This window comes from Podarcis filfolensis (assembly GCF_964270895.1).
Source record: "Podarcis filfolensis genome assembly, chromosome: 13".
Lineage (NCBI taxonomy): Eukaryota > Metazoa > Chordata > Lepidosauria > Squamata > Lacertidae > Podarcis > Podarcis filfolensis.
Window position 1 is genome coordinate 22,232,784 of NC_139615.1, and position 18,985 is coordinate 22,251,768.

The window sequence follows — 18,985 nt, forward strand, 5'->3', positions numbered from 1 at the left end:
GGAAACACCGTTTAACTTCCCACCTATTTATCTACTTGCACTTTGACGTGCTTTCAAACTGCTAGGTTGGCAGGAGCAAGGACCGAGCAATGGGAGCTCACCCTGTCAGATTTGAACCACCGACCTTCTGATCAGCAAGTCCTAGGCTCTGTGGTTTAACCCACATTGCCACCCACGTCCCTAGGGGAATGTGTGTGCCCATCTAAATAGGCATTCATGTAGCTATCAAAATGGGAAGGGCTCCCCATCTCCCTCCAATATTATATATAAAGTGAAGACTCTGCCAGTATAGTGATTGTGTCTTATTCAATAAAAATCATGGGAGTTTTCATTCAACTCGGTCTGTTTTTCTAAGGATGGTAAAAGTTGAATTACAATCCTGATGACCCCTGGAAGAATCAGCATTATGCTGACAGCATCTTGGTTCCTTTACAAAGGAAATAGGAGATGTCTGTTGGCACTATGTGCAATGCATCTTGGGGTATCAAGAAAGAATAGAAGGCAATAGAGGGAATCAGGATCTTCAAGAGTTCAAATAAAATGAGGCTACTATTCATAAGACATACCAATTGGCTTAGGACGTGTTGAAACTGTATTTCATTTGTTTCCTTTGTGAATGTAATGTAGCTTTTCTTCTTTGTACATTTTCTCACATAACTAGCTAAGGCCTGTAAAAGGGATCAGCACCAAATTCTGCTTCCAGCCAAATCAATGGCAATGTTAATGAATGTTGACATGGAAATGTGTAAGTCCATCTAAATGTGCTTCCATACTATCTCCTTTGCAGCTTTGGCGCCCAAAATGCTGCTGGTTTTTATTGAAATGGTGTTGTTTTTTCTAAGATCCATTAAAAGAGACTACACACATGTTGTTGTTGTTGTTGTTGTTGTTGTTGTTTATACCTTGCCACTCTGGGTGGCTTACAGCATATATAAAACATAATAATATGCCTTATTTCACACATACAAGTTTCCTCATGGGCCATGGGCCCCTGACCCACTCCTGCATAGTCTGCTTTGGGACTCAAAAGGGTTTGTGCTGCTAGAATTGTGATTATCACTCAGAGAAGGTGTATGTTTCAAAGGTGTAAAATATTCCTAGCAGCTTCCTAATACATGATGCAACTTTTAAGGGCAATGGCACTCTCAGGAGGTGATCATCATCCCTATCATTATCAAAATTACTGGTTTCCAGCCTCTTACACAAAGGACATTAAGAGCCCATTAACATGACAAACAATCACCATCAATTGGGGTGCAGGGGAGTTATGAAATCCTCATATTGTTCAGAGCTGGGCATAAGCATAGTCAGGGCTCTGTATCCTTTTGCATAATCATTTTGCCATAATATGCTAGGCTATGATTCCACCAGCTGATTTTCCCATGTTTTTAGCCTAAATAATATACCATGAGTACTGCCAATTATCATCCTTTGTCCTTGTTCATTTGATCTTCCACTGTAAAGTTTTTGAATATGAAAAATAAACCTCATTAAGTAAGCATTAATTACCTAAGTCTTACTGCACATATTCCTTTACTGTAATATAGCTTATATTCCATTGGACAAAATGATTTCCGGTTCTCTTGATAAATGACATTATCTTCCCTCTTCGAACTCAAATATATATAGTTTGTACAAGGATTTTAAAGAGAAAAATCTTACTGTCCTCACTCCTCCTTAAAGTGAGGCAATACTATTTATGGACACTGGTGGACAAGGACCCATTATTAACTACAAGACCAGGATACTGGCATTTAGATTTCCTACAAGGCCAAGCTGTGAATCAGTGTAGCAACAGAACTGTCCACCATTTAAGGAAGGCTGGAGTAAAACTGGTAATAGCTACATATGATGTTGTAGTTGGAAACATGGGGAACTTCTACATGTGTAGGAAAGGTTTTCTCAACAGGATCATGCTGGTGGTTTTGTTGCTGCTTGTACTGCTGTGTCATACTGTATGCAAGACAAATTCAATTAATTGTAGCATATATGATGATCCTCTCCCTATTGCTCATGAATTTTACCAGCCAGGAGACCTTCTCATTGGGGAGATTGTTTCTCAAGCCTTCTTCCTCTATAATAATCTCTCTTTCATGGAACAGCCTACACAGGTTGCAATTAATGAACCCATGTAAGTCATTATTTCTTTTCTCTCACTCTTTCTTGTTCTGTAAAATGCTGGGGGGAAACCCAATCAATATGCAGCACTGTGCTTAAGTTGTTTTTAGTTTCTGGCATGAGAAAAGTGACATTCAGGAATATTTGAGCTTGGTTTTTAAAAATATTTAGTTTAATTTTCATTGATTTGTTTTGGGGGGAAATGATTTAGAAAAATATTTTATTTTCCCTTGAGTTTCCTTGAGTTTTCACCCCTGCAGTTTGCCCACTCTATTTCCATATTACACACAGACAACATCAGGGATGGTGCTGAAACTTACAACATACTGGAAAGGGTCCCACAACTAAATATTATACCATACGAAGGTTATGTGCATGAGTCACACATTTGCAAACACTATCTGGGCCCCCTTGTCCATAATTTTATGTGCAAATGTGCACTAATAACATAGCATATGGGTGTGTGTGTGTGTGCTGCAATCATATGAGTTTCTTTAACTTTAACCAATTATAGTAATAAATGCATCAAAATACAGGTGCCCGAATGTGTTTATGAAATGCTTGCATAGTATTGTATATATCTCATTTGACTGAATCTTAGTACAGAGTTCCCAGTGATAGGAATGTATTGATTGAAACAACATGAATGTTACTGGGGAAAATATAGTATTTTGGGGGCAGTGACATTGAAAGATTTTCCCCACAATGTTCTTGAATGGTAGATTTATTTTGATAGTAGGAAACAAAATTAAGTTTTGGTAGGTGAAAAACAACTTAAGCTTTCTATGAATAGGAACTAATTAATATGTGACTTGATCTGTAGGCTAGCCAGTCTTTTTGTAATTGTTTTCAGACTCAGGAAAATATGTTCCAATCAACCACTGTGGGGATTCTGAATTTTGAGGGTATAAACTTATTTCAACATTTTTTTTCTGTATTACTTTTTGTTTTCTTTTAATTTGCTTTGACGTGATATAGTGTGAAGACTAATTCAGTAACTTCCATTCTGTTATATTCTATGGTTTTAACCAAATATTGATCTTAAAAGTGGGCAGGTGAGGTGAATGATAATGATGAGTACAAATGCATTATTGCTGCTCCTGTTTGGTGGTCTTCTTCTTCTTCTTCTTCTTCTTCTTCTTCTTCTTCTGCTTCTTCTTCTTTTTCTTTAAACAGCAGTAACTCTTTTTACAGTTCAGTGCCAAAGAACTACCAGCACATCTTGGCCTTAGCATTTGCTGTCAAGGAGATCAATGAGAATCCCAAAATCTTGCCAAATATCTCTCTGGGATTCCGCATCCTCAATAGCTACTACACTGCAAAGATGACATATAAGGCTACCCTGAGCCTGCATTCCACCCAGCATAGGTTTGTTCCCAACTTCAGGGGTCATAAGCAGAACAATCTGATAGCTCTCATTGGAGGGTGCATCTCTGAAATCTCTGCCAACATTGCCATCATTTCAGCAATTTGCAAGACTCCACAGGTAAGTCATGTGCATGTGGGTATGGAGATTTTGCAATGGTGGCACACAGTTTAGATTTCAGCAAAGTATTTGATTACATTCCTAATGATATCTTGGCTAGAAAACTGGTTATATAAAGACTAGATGCCAATGCCATCATGTGGATTCAGAAGTCATTGGGAAATTATAGTGGGTGTTCATCAGTGGCTCCTCATCAACCTGGAATGTGATTTACAATGGGTGTCACAGGAATCTGTCCATGGTCCTGTATAGTTTAATAATATCCCCCCTCAAAAAATAATAATTCTGTGATTGTCATACATAAATAATACATTGTGGGAATAAAATAATCCAGCTATCATGATTTTTCAACTTTTACTTAATTTATACATCCCTATATTTTCCTGAAAACATATATCCCAACCTTCAACAAATGAGTTGTGGCTTTAAACAAAGATTTTATAATAGCCAAACTTTTTCTCCCTGATCAAAATGACAGTAAACACATAGATTTTTTTGATGTGTAATGTACTCCGCCGATTCAAGCAGTGACCTAGTTCATATATCACACTAAGCCAAAGTTAAGTAATAGTTTGTTAAATAAGCCACAAGTCATCGCACAGACAGTCTAACAACCCTTAGCTTGCTTCATGCAAGTTCGGCTTACTTTTCTTCCCACCTACTTTGTTTTGTTGTTTTTTTTAAATGATATGATATTTATTAAAATTTTAAGAGTTACAAAAAGAAAAGAAAAAGAATTAAACATAACATAACAAAACAATACAATACAAAAACAAAAATTTCTTCTTCTTCTTCCACAGATTGGAAGAAATTTAAAGTTTATCTTAAGAACTGTTGTAAAATTAATGAGTGCTAAAATGTCATGGGTAATGTAAAACAGAATTGCAGTGACAAATAACTGGGTAAGAGAAGAAGGATTAAAGAAAGTGACTTATAAGTAATTGAAACTAGGGGTTGCTGGAAAAGCTTAAAACAGGGATGCAGAAAAGGGAGGTATGGGGAAGTCGTTGAAACAAGGTTTAAGAAAAAGAGGTTATGAAACTATACGTGTTTATATGTTTGTTTGTTTGTGTGTTGTTAGTTGTATTGTGTCTTAATATATGTTGGAAAATCAATAAAAAATTATTTAAAAAAATAATAGTGAAAACAAAACAAAAACATTTAAAAAAACACATCCAATACTTTCAATATTGTTATCTTTCATTTACTTGTTTCAGCGACTTCCTCACACCTCCCTTTTTTGTATTCCACTTCAATTAATTGTTTCAGCAAATCCTTTCCATCTTCCTCAATTTTCTATCCTATAATTTGTCTTAATACATTCTAACCTTATTTTTCCCTTTAATCCATTTACAATCTATTGTACTTAATTCTTTATAGCATTTCTGCTAAAGCCATGTAACTTCATTCCAACATCTTTCTAACATTCATTAATTTTACAATATTTCTGTAAGTAATCTTTAAATTTCTTCCAATCTTCTTCCACCGACTCTTCTCCCTGGTCTCGGATTCTGCCAGTCATTTCCGCCAGTTCCATGTAGTCCATCAACTTCATCTGCCATTCTTCCCGGGTGGGTAAATCTTGTGTCTTCCAATACTTTGCGATGAGTATTCTTGCTGCTGTTGTTGCATACATAAAGAAAGTTCTATCCTTCTTTGGCACCAATTGGCCGACCATGCCAAGGAGAAAGGCCTCTGGTTTCTTCAGGAAGGTATATTTAAATACCTTTTTCATTTCATTATAAATCATCTCCCAGAATGTCTTAATCCTTGGACATGTCCATCAAAGGTGAAAGAATGTACCTTCAGTCTCATTACATTCAAAACATTTATTTTCGGGCAAATGGCAAATTTTTGTGAGCTTGACTGGTGTCATGTACCACCTGTAAATCATTTTCATTAAATTTTCTCTTAGGGCATTACATGCCGTAAATTTCATACCTGTGGTCCATAACTGTTCCCAGTCAGCCATCATAATGTTATGTCCAACATCTTGTGCCCATTTAATCATAGCAGATTTCACCGTTTCATCCTGAGTGTTCCATTTCAACAGCAAGTTATACATTCTTGACAAGTTCTTAGTTTTGGGATCTAACAATTCTGTTTCCAATTTTGATTTTTCCACCTGGAAGACCAGTTTTTTATCCATGTTATATGCCTCCATTATTTGGTAGTAATGGAGCCAGTCTCGCACTCTATTTTTTAATTTTTCAAAACTCTCCATCTTGTTCCAAAGTTTCCCAATATTTCGGCCATTTGGCCTCCATATTGAGTTTTTTCTGAGCCTTCGCTTCCATTGGTGACAACCATCTTGGGGTTTTATTTTCTAACAAATCCTTGTATCTCATCCAAACATTAAACAGTGCTTTTCTAACAATATGGTTTTTAAACGCTTTATGTGCTTTAACCTTGTCATACCACAAATATGCATGCCAACCAAATACATTGTTAAAACCTTCCAAATCCAGTACGTCAGTGTTTTCAAGAAGCAGCCATTCTTTCAGCCAGCAAAATGCAGCTGATTCATAATAAAGTTTAAGGTGTGGCAGGGCAAATCCACCTCTTTCTTTAGCATCAGTTAATATCTTAAATTTTATTCGAGGCTTCTTGCCCTGCCAGACAAATCTAGAAATATCTCTCTGCCACCTCTTGAAACAGTCCATTTTGTCTAGAATTTGCAATGTTTGAAACAAAAACAGCATCCTTGGCAATACATTCATTTTTATCACTGCAATTCGGCCTAACAATGATAACTTCAAATTTGACCATATTTCTAAATCCTTTTTCACTTCAATCCAACATTTTTCATAATTATCCTTGAATAGATTCACATTCTTAGCAGTCATGTTTACCCCTAAATATTTCACTTTCTTAACCAATGTTAATCCTGTCTCCTTCTGAAACTTATCTCTCTCAATCACAGTTAGATTTTTCTCTAAAACCTTAGTTTTCATCTTGTTCAACTTAAAACCTGCTACCTGACCAAATTCTTGAATCAATTCCAATACCCTTTTAGTGCTAGATTCTGGCTCCTGTAAAGTTAATACCAAATCGTCAGCAAAAGCTTTCAGTTTGTACTGTTTAGCTCCCACTTGTATACCTTTAACCAATTGGTCCTTTCTAATCATATTTAGCAGAACCTCCAGGACCGATATAAAAAGTATTGGAGAGATTGGGCAACCTTGCCGTGTTCCTTTCTCAATCTTAAATTCTTCTGTCACTACATTGTTCACAATTAATTTTGCCTTTTGTTCTGAATAAATTGCACCTATACCATTTTCAAAACCTTGACCTACCCCCATCCCCTGTAAATTCTTCTTCATAAAACTCCAAGAAATATTATCGAAGGCTTTCTCCGCGTCCACAAATATCAGAACTGTTTAGTATTAATATTCACTTGTAATTTTTCTAAAATATTAATTATGCTCCTCGTGTTGTCAGACAAATGTCTGCCCGGGAGAAAGCCCGCTTGATCTTTATGGATTTCTTCTACAAGCACCTTTTCTCTTAGCCAAAATATCTGCAAAAATTTTGTAATCCACGTTAAGCAGCGATATGGGGCGGTAATTCTTAAGTTGTGTCTTTTCAGTCTCTGTTTTCGGTATAAGTGTGATGTAAGCTTCCTTCCACGACTCTGGTGCCCTTTTCCCTTCCAATATTTCATTACAGACTTCCTTCAATGGTTGTATTAACCATTCTTTCAAAGATCTGTAGTATCTTGAAGTCAAACCATCCGGTCCTGGAGATTTACCCAATTGCATATTCTGTATGGCCCCTTCCACTTCCTGATCCGTTATTTTATAATTCAACATTAACTTGTTTTCCTGAGAGATTTTCTGTAGTCCATTTATTTTCAGAAATCAATCAATGTCCATTTCTTTCTGCTTCTCCTGTGTGTATAGTTGTTTAAAGTACCTCTGGAAGCACTTTCTGATCTCCACTGGGTTCAGTATATTCTTTCCTTCCACTTCCAAATTCGTAATAGTGTTAAGTTTTTGTCTTTTTTTCAATTGCCAAGCCAACAGTTTTCCACACTTATTTGCCGACTCAAATGTCTTTTGTCTCATTTGTTTAATCTTCCATTCTATTTCCTGATTCATCATTTTCATACATTGTACTTGATATAATTTTATCTCTTTCAGGATCTCCTGTGATTTCGGTTTTGCTCTCAGTTTCTTCTCTCCTTCCTTTATTTTCTCCAGGATTTTATCTTTTTTTTCATTTTGGGTTCTCTTCTTAATTGCATTTTGTTGTATCAGAAATCCTCTCATAACCGCTTTACTTACATCCCAGATCACTCTTTTTTCCACTGTAGTATTCATATTTATCTCAAAATAGTCTCTCAAGGTTTTTTGGGCCTTCTTAGTCACTTCTTCATTCCTAAATAAAGTATCATTCATCCTCCATCTGAAGGAACCAATTGGCGTCAATTGCATTTCCATCTTCACAGCATTATGATCAGAACAAATTTTGGGGCAAATTTCCACTTTGCTGGTCTTCGGAACCAGTCCTCTAGTTACCCAAATTTGGTCAATTCTTGTCCATGTCATTTTAGCCTCAGAGAAGAAAGTTCCCTCTCTTCCCAGAGGGTTCTTCGTTCTCCAGATATCAACTAAATCCATATTTTCAGTCATGTCAAAAAAGGTTTTTGGTAGTCTACCATCTTTGGTAACTACCTGTCTCTGTGCCTTGTCCATATTTGTAGACACCACTGCATTCATATCTCCCATCAAGATCATATTGTAATCCATATAGTCCATCAGAGTCTCATGTAGCTTCTTAGAAATTACGATTTTCCTTCATTTGGTGCGTAAATGCCTACTATCAAAAATTTCTCTCCTTGTGATTGGATTTCAATTGCAATAAATCTTCCTTGATCATCTTTAAATATAAATTTCAGTGATAGGCTCTCCTTTGCATATAGGACTACTCCTCTTTTTTTAACTTTATCTGATGAGATAAATTCATGGCCCAATCTTTTATTGCTCAATATCTTCCTATGTTAAACATGTGTTTCTTGTAGACAAATCAAGTCGAATTGTTCCTTTTTCAATAAATGGAAAACTCTCCTCCTTTTTTCTGGGGAGTTCAGTCCATTCACATTCCAGCTTAATACTTGCAATGCCATGATGTGATTATTCTGATCTTCCTCCAACTGCACCCAATGCTTGCTCTTCTTCTGTTGGTGTTGTTGGTGTCACGTTCACTGGACAATCCAGTCCAAAGGATAGTGATGCTATGTCCACTATTCCTCTTTTTGGTGATCTTCTGTCCAGTGCTTTTTGTTCTAATCCTCTGTCTGGTGATCTTCTGTCCAATGCTCTTGGCTCTTTTCCAAGTTCCTTCTGCAAATCTTCTTCGTAGTTATTCAAAAACTTTACTTTATCTTCCACTGATCTTATTTTTATTTTCCTTCCTTTGAAACTGAAGGATAGACCTTGGGGGAATTCCCACCTGAAAATTATTTTGTTCTTTCTCAGCAGGGCAACCAAATCACCGTAATTAGACCTAAGATCCAAAAGATGTTTCGGGATGTCTTTAAATATTTCCACTCTTGACTGTAGTACTTCCAAAGGCTTCTGGTAATGCCAGCCCAGAATTTTATCTCTTTCTTCTTTAGTTCGGAGGGTGATCAGACAGTCTCTTATTCTATTCTTCTCTTTCTTCCCTCCTCTTCCTACTCTGAAGGCCCTCACAATTTTAAAGTCCTCTTGCTCCAAGTCCAAGTCCCAAAAATCTGCAAACTCCTGCGTGAGAAAGTCTATCAAAGTATCCTTCTCCAGTGCAGGTAAAGCTCTGATCCTCAAATTCGTCTGTTTTTCCTTAAGCTCAATCATAGAAAGCATCAACTTGTGGTCCTCAAGTTGCCTCTGTAGGACTGGAACTCTCTCTCTTTCCAGTTGTGTTATTTTGCCTTCCACAGCAACTGTTGCGGCATCCACTTTCTTATTAAGCTGTTCCAATGAGGCATTTATCTTATTTAATGCGAGCGCTAAGGCCTCTTCTGATGACATTCCTTTTGGTTTGGAATGTGCTAGTACAGCCACAGAGGAAACAGAGGGACCAGATGCTGAGGCTCTCCTAGATTGTTGCCAAGTCTTCCCAGACCTTGTTGTTTTTTCTGGGATTGACAAATCTATTTTTTCCTTTCCATCTGCCATAACACTTGAGAAATCCAAGGTCAGTCCCACAGTCACACAGTTTTTATCTTTTCAGCTGGAAAGTCCCTAATCTAGCTCTTGTAGCAGTTTCAAAAGTTTCCTCTAGAGGGAAACAGTTGCTATTTGTATTGATTCATAATGCCACTTTTTTAAAAAACACAGTTAAAAGTTAGTTTCAGTTTTCGGATACTTTTACTCCTTTTTAAAATCAGACGGAGACAGTTGAAACAATGTAACTCTCTTATTTTGCTAGCTGTCAACACACGTTCTATTCAGTCAATGAACGTTCCAATGCACGACAGTCTTATTTAGCAGTCCGTTTCCAGGATATGAGCGGTGGTATATAACTTCCTTCACTCTCTCCCACAGGTATATACAGTCCAAATCCTCCCCCCTTTTCTCCCGCTTCCAAGGGGGGGTTAAAATTTTTCTTTTTCTGCTGGAAGTTCAATTATTTACAATAGGCTTTTCCAAGACTCTAGCTTGCAACCTCTTTGCTTCGGTCTATTTACAAAAGGGGAAGGCGGACTTCCTGTTTTGAGTCTCCCCGTTTCAGTACCAAATTAAAACTTTTTAAAAGTCCAATTCTTCACTTTACTCACAGGTAGTTGCTTTTAGATCGGATTGTCCACAGGAAAAAGTCAGCGCTCTCCGGCAACGGCTGTGCGGCTTCACTCTGTGAAAAAAGCAGTCAATTCGAAGCACCGCGCCACTCACCCCACTTCGCTCCGGATCCCCGAAACCGGGTTTCCCCGCGAGTAGGGGAGGCGCAAAAGGTGCCCTCCGAATCCCACGTTCACAGGCTTCACCCGCCTGTGATTTTTGAAGGGTCTCCGCCTTCGCCGCGGCGGCAAGACCCAATTTCCACAGAGCAAATTCCTCCCGTCAGAGGAATTCCGCCATTACCAATGGCGCTAACCCGGAAGTCCTCTTCTTCCCACCTACTTTGTACTCCCTGTCTGTGGCATTCACACAGGGCCCCCGGTCATTCCACGGACTATTGACCCTGCACCACCACAGCTTATCTCTTCCACTGCCACCAACCAGGTTTCCCTGGTAATATATTCAGACTCAGCCAGGTTGTAACGTATTAACAAAGATTTCAGTTTATTGTGAAGGCAAATGAGTTTTAAGCACTGTAATCCGATTCACTCTCTCTGTCTCCCCTCTGTCTCTAACTCACTCTGACTCCTATGCCTCCCACCCACAAGAAACCAACCGAACTAACTGCCCAAAACCCCTGTGATGAGCCTTAAACACAGTTAGGCTCCGCCCCTGGGCTTTCTTATTAGTCAGCCTATTAACCCTTTCTTTCTCTCCTCCAGTACGACATCTCCATAATGAGTGGGCAAACGCCACACTGCCTAATATCTCAGGTGCTTTTGTACCACCCTACTACTGTTTTTGCTTCATTGTGTCCACGTGTGGCTTCCCATTGATTGGCTGAAAGAGGAAGGGTATAGAAATCTATAGGGACATGGGTGTTGCTGTGGTCTAAACCACTGAACCTCTTGGGCTTGCTGATCAGAAGGTAGGCGGTTCGAATCCCCGTGACGGAGTGAGCTCACATTACTCTGTCCCAGCTCCTGCCAACCTAGCAGTTGAAAGTGCAGCAGTGCAAGTAGATAAATAGGTACCACTGTGGCAGAAATGAAAATGGTGTTTCCATGCGCTCTGGTTTCTGTCTCAGTGTTCCATTGCACAAAAAGTGGTTTAGTCATGCTGGCCACATGACCTGGAATGCTGTCTGTGAACAAACACCAGCTCCTTCGGCCTGAAAGCAAGATGAGTGCTGCAACCCCATAGTCACCTTTGGCTGGACTTAACTGTCCAGGGGTCCTTTACCTTTACCTTTATAGAAATCTTCTGGGTCTGTGGGAATTGCAAATGGTCTGCAAAAAAGAAAAGAAATTTGGAGGTGAAGGACTCATGTCCTTTCAAGAGCCCATGAACCAAAGCTTGAAACCTGTATCCTAAGATGAAGTGTGGGACTGTTTTAGGGGGAGGGGGAATGTACTAAGAGTCATTGTGCTGCTGGTTCTTCTAACATCATCCAACGTTGTGTGTCTGCACCATTTTGTAGTTCTGTCACTTTTAATGCTTTTTTAAATGTAGCAGCCATTGTGCCATAGCCCCATCTTATGCTATGCCACACTGCCACAGTAGTCATTCGGTGACTAAATTTGCCCAATTAAAGTGGAGTCCATTGCACTACCACAACAGATATTTTCAATTAGTAAAGTGATGGGAAAGTCATTGAAAAGTATGGGATGAACATATAAATCATTTACATGGATGACATGTAAACCATCCCCTAAGCAAATCAGGATAAGATTGGAATGAATGCTCATTCTAGTATAACTTCCCTGCTAACAAATCAGAACAAATGGTCAATAAATAATGGACATAGTCTAACTACTGTGTAGCCTTGTTCAAGTAAGTCAGGATAAATGCTTAATAGAAACAACAGTCATTTCATTGTCTTCAGATTACTGGTTATTTCTTCTTCTAAGTGTGCTATTTTATGTAATGACGTCTTGTTTAAAATGAATTAAATACATCATAATAATAAAATAAGATGGGATTTTATTTATCATGATGTATGTTGTACTTGGTTTGTTTTTATTATTTTTTTTATTATGTATTTTGTGATTTTTATCTTGTATTTTTCTATTGTGAACTGCCCTGGGATCTACAGATGAAGGGCTGTATACAAATTTAATAAATAAAAATTTAATAATAATAATTGTAATTCATGGTTACAGGACACACACACACCACCTATCCAGTGTTTCTAAGATTTTGCATTTTCCTCTAAATTCTCTGAAAAATGCTTATACATTTTATTTCAGCTTACTTATGGGTCATTCTTGCCACTACAAGTTTCCAAAATGCTGTTCCCATTTTTGTATCAGATGGTCCCAAATGAATCCCACCAACACATTGGAGTTGTGCTATTACTTCAGCATTTTGGATGGACGTGGGTTGGTGTTGCTGCTGTGGATGATGACAAAGGGGACCAGTTTTTACAGACAATGGTGCCAATTCTTTCCCAAAATGACATCTGTTATGCCTTCATAGTAAGACTGCCAAAATGGAGTTATGTGGAAGAGTTGATAAACTTGATTTTAGAGCAATGGAAAACTTATGTAACTGTCATTGAGAAAAAAGCCAATGTAATCTTTGTATATGGAGAACCACCATCCTTCCAGGTTCTGAGGATATTGCTGTTTCTAGCACCCTTCTTGGCATGGCCACCTTTGGGAAAAGTATGGATTATTACATCCCACTGGGATTTTGCATCTCTCTCTGTTCAGAAGATCTGGGATATTCAAACCTTCCATGGTTCCATATCATTCACAGTTCATTCAAAACAGCCTTTAGGATTCCAAAAGTTCATTCAGATCATAAGACCTGCCTGGGCCAAAGGAGATGGTTTCATCCAGGACTTCTGGGAACAGGCATTCAGCTGTTCATTAAAAATGTCTAAGGGGCAGGAAGAAAAGGAGAATGAAACCTGCACTGGGGAAGAAAAGCTGGACAGCATTTCAGGGATTTTGTTTGAAATGAAGATGACTGGTCACAGCTACAATGTCTACAATGCTGTCTATGCTGTGGCACATGCTTTACATGCAATATACAAATTCAGTTCTAAACATATAAGAATGTCTGAAGGAGAAGAACAAGGATTTCAGAATATGCAACCATGGCTGGTAATTATTGCTCAATACATTTTAACATTTTCTCCTTTATTTCTGCAAATGCCCATGAAAACAAATGGATGGAAATGTAAAATTATAGACACCGCATATGGTGGCTATACACTGTGAAACACAAAATAATTTCAAGATTTAGATTACCCTCTGTTCACATTCCCTTTCAATCTAGGTTCATCGCTTTCTAAGGAGTATCTTCTTCAACAACAGTGTTGGAGATACTGTGCACTTTAATGACAATGGAGAATTAGTTGCTGGTTTTGATATTACAAACTGGGTGATTTTCCCCAATGGTTCATTGGCTAGAATTAAAGTTGGAAAACTGGATCCTCAGGCTCCTCCAGGCAACAAGTTAAGCATTCATGATGACCAGATTGTCTGGCATCAGAGCTTTAACCAGGTGAGACCTAGCTGCACATGTTTGACTATGTAAGTTTATTTTTAGCAACCGATCTTTCTCAATGATTTTCAGCTGCTGAATGATAGTGATTAGCATTTTAAAAACTTTTTTTTAAAAAATCATAATTCCTTCTCCATAGTTTTTCAAACTGCAGCTTTACAAAGTCAAACTTCTCTACTATATTAGTATTGAACCATAGGCCTGATGAAGCATGCAGTAGATCTTTTACCACACAGATTCATCTTTAAATTCATATTTAAAACAAGGAGCTAGGAAACCCTGCCTCCCCAATAATACACTTCTTGTATTGTTGTTTGATCATATAAGCCAATTTTTTATCCTTTTTGAAATATCTTATTGCTTTCCAGCTTTATTTCTGATAAAATACCACAGAACATCTTTTTATTTTGTGAAAATGTAGGAGGCGTCAACCAGAATTTATTTTGAACCACCAATTTGAGTGCAAATGATCCCCAAGCCTATAAAACAAAAGGATGTAAAACTAAGAACATTCCCTCTGATGTAGCTTACAGTTCACTTTAAGGTAAAAAGTTCATGCAAAGGTTATGCAGACCCAGGCTAGAAACACGTGAGGAATGAACTGTGAGTGAACTAAGCCCACCTGACCAGTTGAACAGGCGAGAATCTTGGCAAAGGATCTAAAAAGGAATGATGGAAGCCATGCGAGAAACTGGCATTGTATACTTGTAGCATGTGCATCTCGTGTCATAAATCATATCAGAACGGTTGTTTTAATTGCTCCTACATCATAGACGGCTCATTTTTGACCAAATGGGGCTTTCCACATCATATATGGCTTGTCTTTTGACCAATAAGAAATTCCCATGTCTTCTCTGTGAGGGAGGAGGGAGAATGACTACAGGCTATATAAGCCTGGACTGAGCTGCATATTTTGCCTGGACTAGGGACCATAACTTAAGTTATGTAATAAAGGTGATTTTCCTTGAACTCTATTTGTCTGTTGTTTATCAGAATACCCCTGCTTACTTAAAAATGTTTCAGCTGTTGTTGTTTGGAAGAAAAGAAGATCTAATCTCTTAGAGCCAGGCTTATATTTACAGTCTGTGACCCCATGTGGGGCTGAATGGGTGGCAGAAGGAAATTTACTGGCGAATTTATTTTCAGTGGATTCCTCCTGCATCCTATTAACTATCTAACCTGCATATTTCCATGTAGGTGCTGCCTGTTTCTGTGTGCAACGATCACTGCTATCCTGGCAACAGCCGAAAAAAGAAGGAAGGAGAGTTATTCTGCTGCTATGATTGTGCTCCATGCTCGGAAGGGATGATCTCTGACCAGAAGGGTAGGTGTCCCAAAGAACAAAGATATTGCCAAATTTCTAGAAAGTAACATTGGAGATTGTTGGATGTTTCTTTGGATTATTTGTATCTCTTGAACATATACTGTATGTTTAAACTACAAGTTTTAAGTTAGTAAACCACAAAGCAGTTTCAATGTACAACTTAAGAGTGGGAGTAAAATTTTATAAAAGACTTTAAAGATCCTTAAAAAGTGCCAAGAGGCAGCAAGACAGGCCTCCCTTGGAAGGGATTTTCACACCCGTCAAAAAAGATCATTCACATGGATCTAACCCAATCATATCTGAAAAGTCAAAATCCTCTCTGGCAGAATTTAAGGCATGGATCAATTCATGTGGAATTATGTAGTCATTTTGATAATATGTCCCTACAGTGTTAAAGACGTTGAAATTCATCACCCAGTTTTTTGAATTTGGCCCTGGAAATGGCCAAAGACAGTGAAGCTGTCTTAAGAGGACAGACATATTCTCCCAATAACAATTTCTGGCCAAGGCACTAGCTTCTATATTTTTGAATGTGTGTAAGGCAGCCCCAACGAGAGTATATTGCAAGAATACCATCTCAATATAACCAGGACATGTATCCATCATTATGGTCATATTCATGAGAGAAAGGGGGGGGGGTGATTGAAGCAACAGGTACTCCATCCAAAACATGGGCAAGCACACAACACACCTGACTCTGGCAGTCAACAGGAGCAAAATTAATTAAAAGCTATACATACAATTTAGCAAAATTTAGCCAAGGATGGTTTGTGCAATCTGTGTAGGCTGTGGGCCCTCCTGCTTTTCATTGCTTCTCCTTCTCGGCTGAATCGAGAACTGTGTAACTGTGTATATGCCTCACATTCCTCTCTAAGCTGAGGTTAGACCAACTTGTGTCAAGGAGCTATTTTCTCCTTGCTGCAGCCTTCCCAACCCATGGCCTCATGGGATATATGACTCTGTTTGTTTGTTTGTTTGTTTGTTTGTTTGTTTGTTTGTTTTAAAATAACAGCAAAATTGCATTTATTTCAAATACATTTGCTTTCGTTAGTTCTTTTTATAGCTCGTCATGCTTGATAAAAGTCATTTCCTTCATCTCTGAGCCATATTGTGTTCTCAACCACTGTTTCCTCTGGTTGGTGTTTCCTTAAGACAGTTGGTGGACCTCAAGAATCTAGAAAAATGAAGAAGTTTCTATTAGCCTGAGTTATATCCATCAAACCTTTAAATAGATGGCTGAAGATAAAAAGTATTTTTTTAAAAAAATTACTTTTTAAAAATGTATTTTGCATCCAAAAGACCCAGTCTCTGATTTTTTTTGTTAAGTCTAAAACTGTAGATTCTCATTCTTACATATGCCCATAATAATTTTCCAGTCACTTGGATTCAGACTGTGATAGTGACACATACATTAAGGACTGAGAAAGAATGGCATTTGTGAAAGGCTGCTTTATGAAGATATGCCTTAAAATGATATAGTAAACAGGAAATTCCTGGTGCATGGGGGGGGGACGGGGACTCTTAGCTATGTAAAGTGCCACTTCACTATAATCCACATGACAATTGTGGAACCAAGATTAAACAAAATGATGCATACTTTGAAATTTTGGAACTCTTAGAGTTCGTCAAATGTTTACAAAGTGGGATGAAAAGGTCTTTTCACTATGTGCAAAAGTGATTTTTTAAATAAATGTTGGTCAAAATCTTGACATACTTAAAACATTGCTTCCTTTTTTTCAGACATGGACACCTGTGTCAACTGCCCTGAAGATCAGTATCCCAACAAGGACCAAACTGAGTGCATTCCAAGGGTCCCAAACTATCTCACTTACAAAGAAACTTTAGGGATCATCTTAGCTATCTTGATTATTTCTTTCTCTTTGATCACAATTTTAATTCTGGGGACTTTTAGGAAGCACAATGAGACTCCCATTGTCAAAGCCAACAATCAGACCCTCACTTACACCCTCCTCATCTCCCTCCTCCTTTGCTTCCTTTGTTCTTTGCTTTTCATTGGACAGCCTGGAATGGTGACCTGCCTTCTCCGACAGACAATTTTTGGCATTGTGTTTTCTGTGGCCCTTTCCGGCGTTTTAGCAAAAACCATTACTGTGGTTCTGGCATTCATGGCAACCAAACCAGGATCCAGGATGAGAAAATGGATTGGGAAAGGACTAGCAAATTCAATTGTCCTTTCCTGCTCCTCTATTCAAGTTGGTATTTGCACAGTTTGGCTATTTGTTTCTCCTCCATTCCCAGATGTGGACATGCAGTCATTGGATGGGGAAATCATCCTGGAATGTAATGAGGGTTCGGCTACCATGTTTTACTGTGTCTTGGGCTATATGGGCTTCCTGGCCATTGTCAGCTTCATTGTTGCTTTCCTGGCTAGGAAGTTACCTGACAGTTTCAACGAAGCCAAATTCATCACTTTCAGCATGTTGGTGTTTTGCACTGTTTGGTTATCCTTTGTTCCAACTTACCTGAGCACCAAAGGAAAATACATGGTGGCTGTGGAGATCTTCTCCATCCTGTCTTCTAGTGCTGGATTACTGGGTTGCATCTTTTTCCCAAAATGCTATATCATTGCGCTGAGGCCTGAACTGAACAACAGGGACCAGCTAATAAGAGGGAGAAAATGAAAGACTGTATGTTCATCTTTTTATTTTAAGACCGTATTTCTGAGATATTCAGGGAAGGCCCTTGGGAACTTGCTCCTAGAGAGGTTAGACTGGCTCCCACCTTGTTGTCCTGCCACTGGGAAGTGAAGACTCACTTGTTCCAACAGGCTTTTGGAAACTGAATGCTTGTAATGAAAGGGCGGGTGCAGTGCTGCTTTTATTATAACTGTTTTATGTTTTCAATCATTTCTATATATATAGTTTTAATTCTACCAATGTTTAATTGTTTTTTAACAAAGCGATTAACACCAACTTAAATATCCAAATGGAGCTGCAAGCACTCAAAACGACAATTGAACATATCACAGATTAATCAGATAGGGATAAAAGGGGGCGGAACTATGCAGGATTCCAGAAATAGAGGAAGGAGAGATTACTGCTTTTATTTTAAGTTGTTTTGACAGTTTGAAGATAGACCTGCCCCCATTGTTCTCCCTGAAATTGAACAGGTGCACAGAGTGAGTAGGCCTTAGAGCAAGAAAGGCAGATGTACCAAGATACATTTTGAATGCTGCCAAACCAAAACTTTGATCCCTTTGATTTTAAATGCCTTACACAACTTTCAAGAACTTAAAATACAACTCCATTTCCAGAAATGGACATGCACTCACTGAATGAGGAAATTATATTAGAATGTAATGAGGGTTCGCATACCATGTTTTACTATGTCTTGGAAGTTACCAGACAGGGGACCATGCAACAACTGTGGCTCCTTTAAGAAAGGAAAAGGCCACCAGATTCCCCTCCTTCTTCCATGTTGGTGTGTAAGCGGAAAAGGATTCTGCAATTAATAATAATAATTTATTTATATCCCGCCCTCCCCAGCCGAAGCTGGGCTCAGAGCGGCTAACAACATTAAAATGATACAACATTCTAAAATCATTTCATTATAAAATCAATTCAAATCAGATTAATGGCAACCATTGGACTAGAGTTCTGTGAGGATTGCCAAAGGAGGGGGTGAGGCTGTGCCCTGGCCAAAGGCCTGGTGGAACAACTCTGTGTTGCAGGCCCTGCGGAAAGATGTCAAGTCCCGCAGGGCCCTAGTCTCTTGTGACAGAGCGTTCCACCAGATCGGAGCCACAGCCGAAAAAGCCCT

The 18,985-nt window shown here is 38.5% G+C and overlaps 2 protein-coding genes across 2 annotated transcripts in view; one reads left to right on the forward strand and one right to left on the reverse strand.

The window, feature by feature from the left end:
• Nucleotides 1–18,985, reverse strand: part of LOC310746597 (erythroblast NAD(P)(+)--arginine ADP-ribosyltransferase-like) — a 420,131-nt gene that overhangs the window by 333,961 nt on the left and 67,185 nt on the right. The window lies entirely within an intron of this gene.
• On the forward strand, nt 1,869–17,847 carry LOC310747389 (vomeronasal type-2 receptor 26-like; the record flags this gene model as incomplete). Its single annotated transcript, XM_083581752.1, has 6 exons — nt 1,869–2,131; nt 3,313–3,604; nt 12,618–13,478; nt 13,654–13,881; nt 15,079–15,205; nt 16,946–17,847. The coding sequence occupies 6 exons, from the start codon at nt 1,869–1,871 to the stop codon at nt 17,845–17,847; spliced, it is 2,673 nt and encodes an 890-aa protein (XP_083437878.1).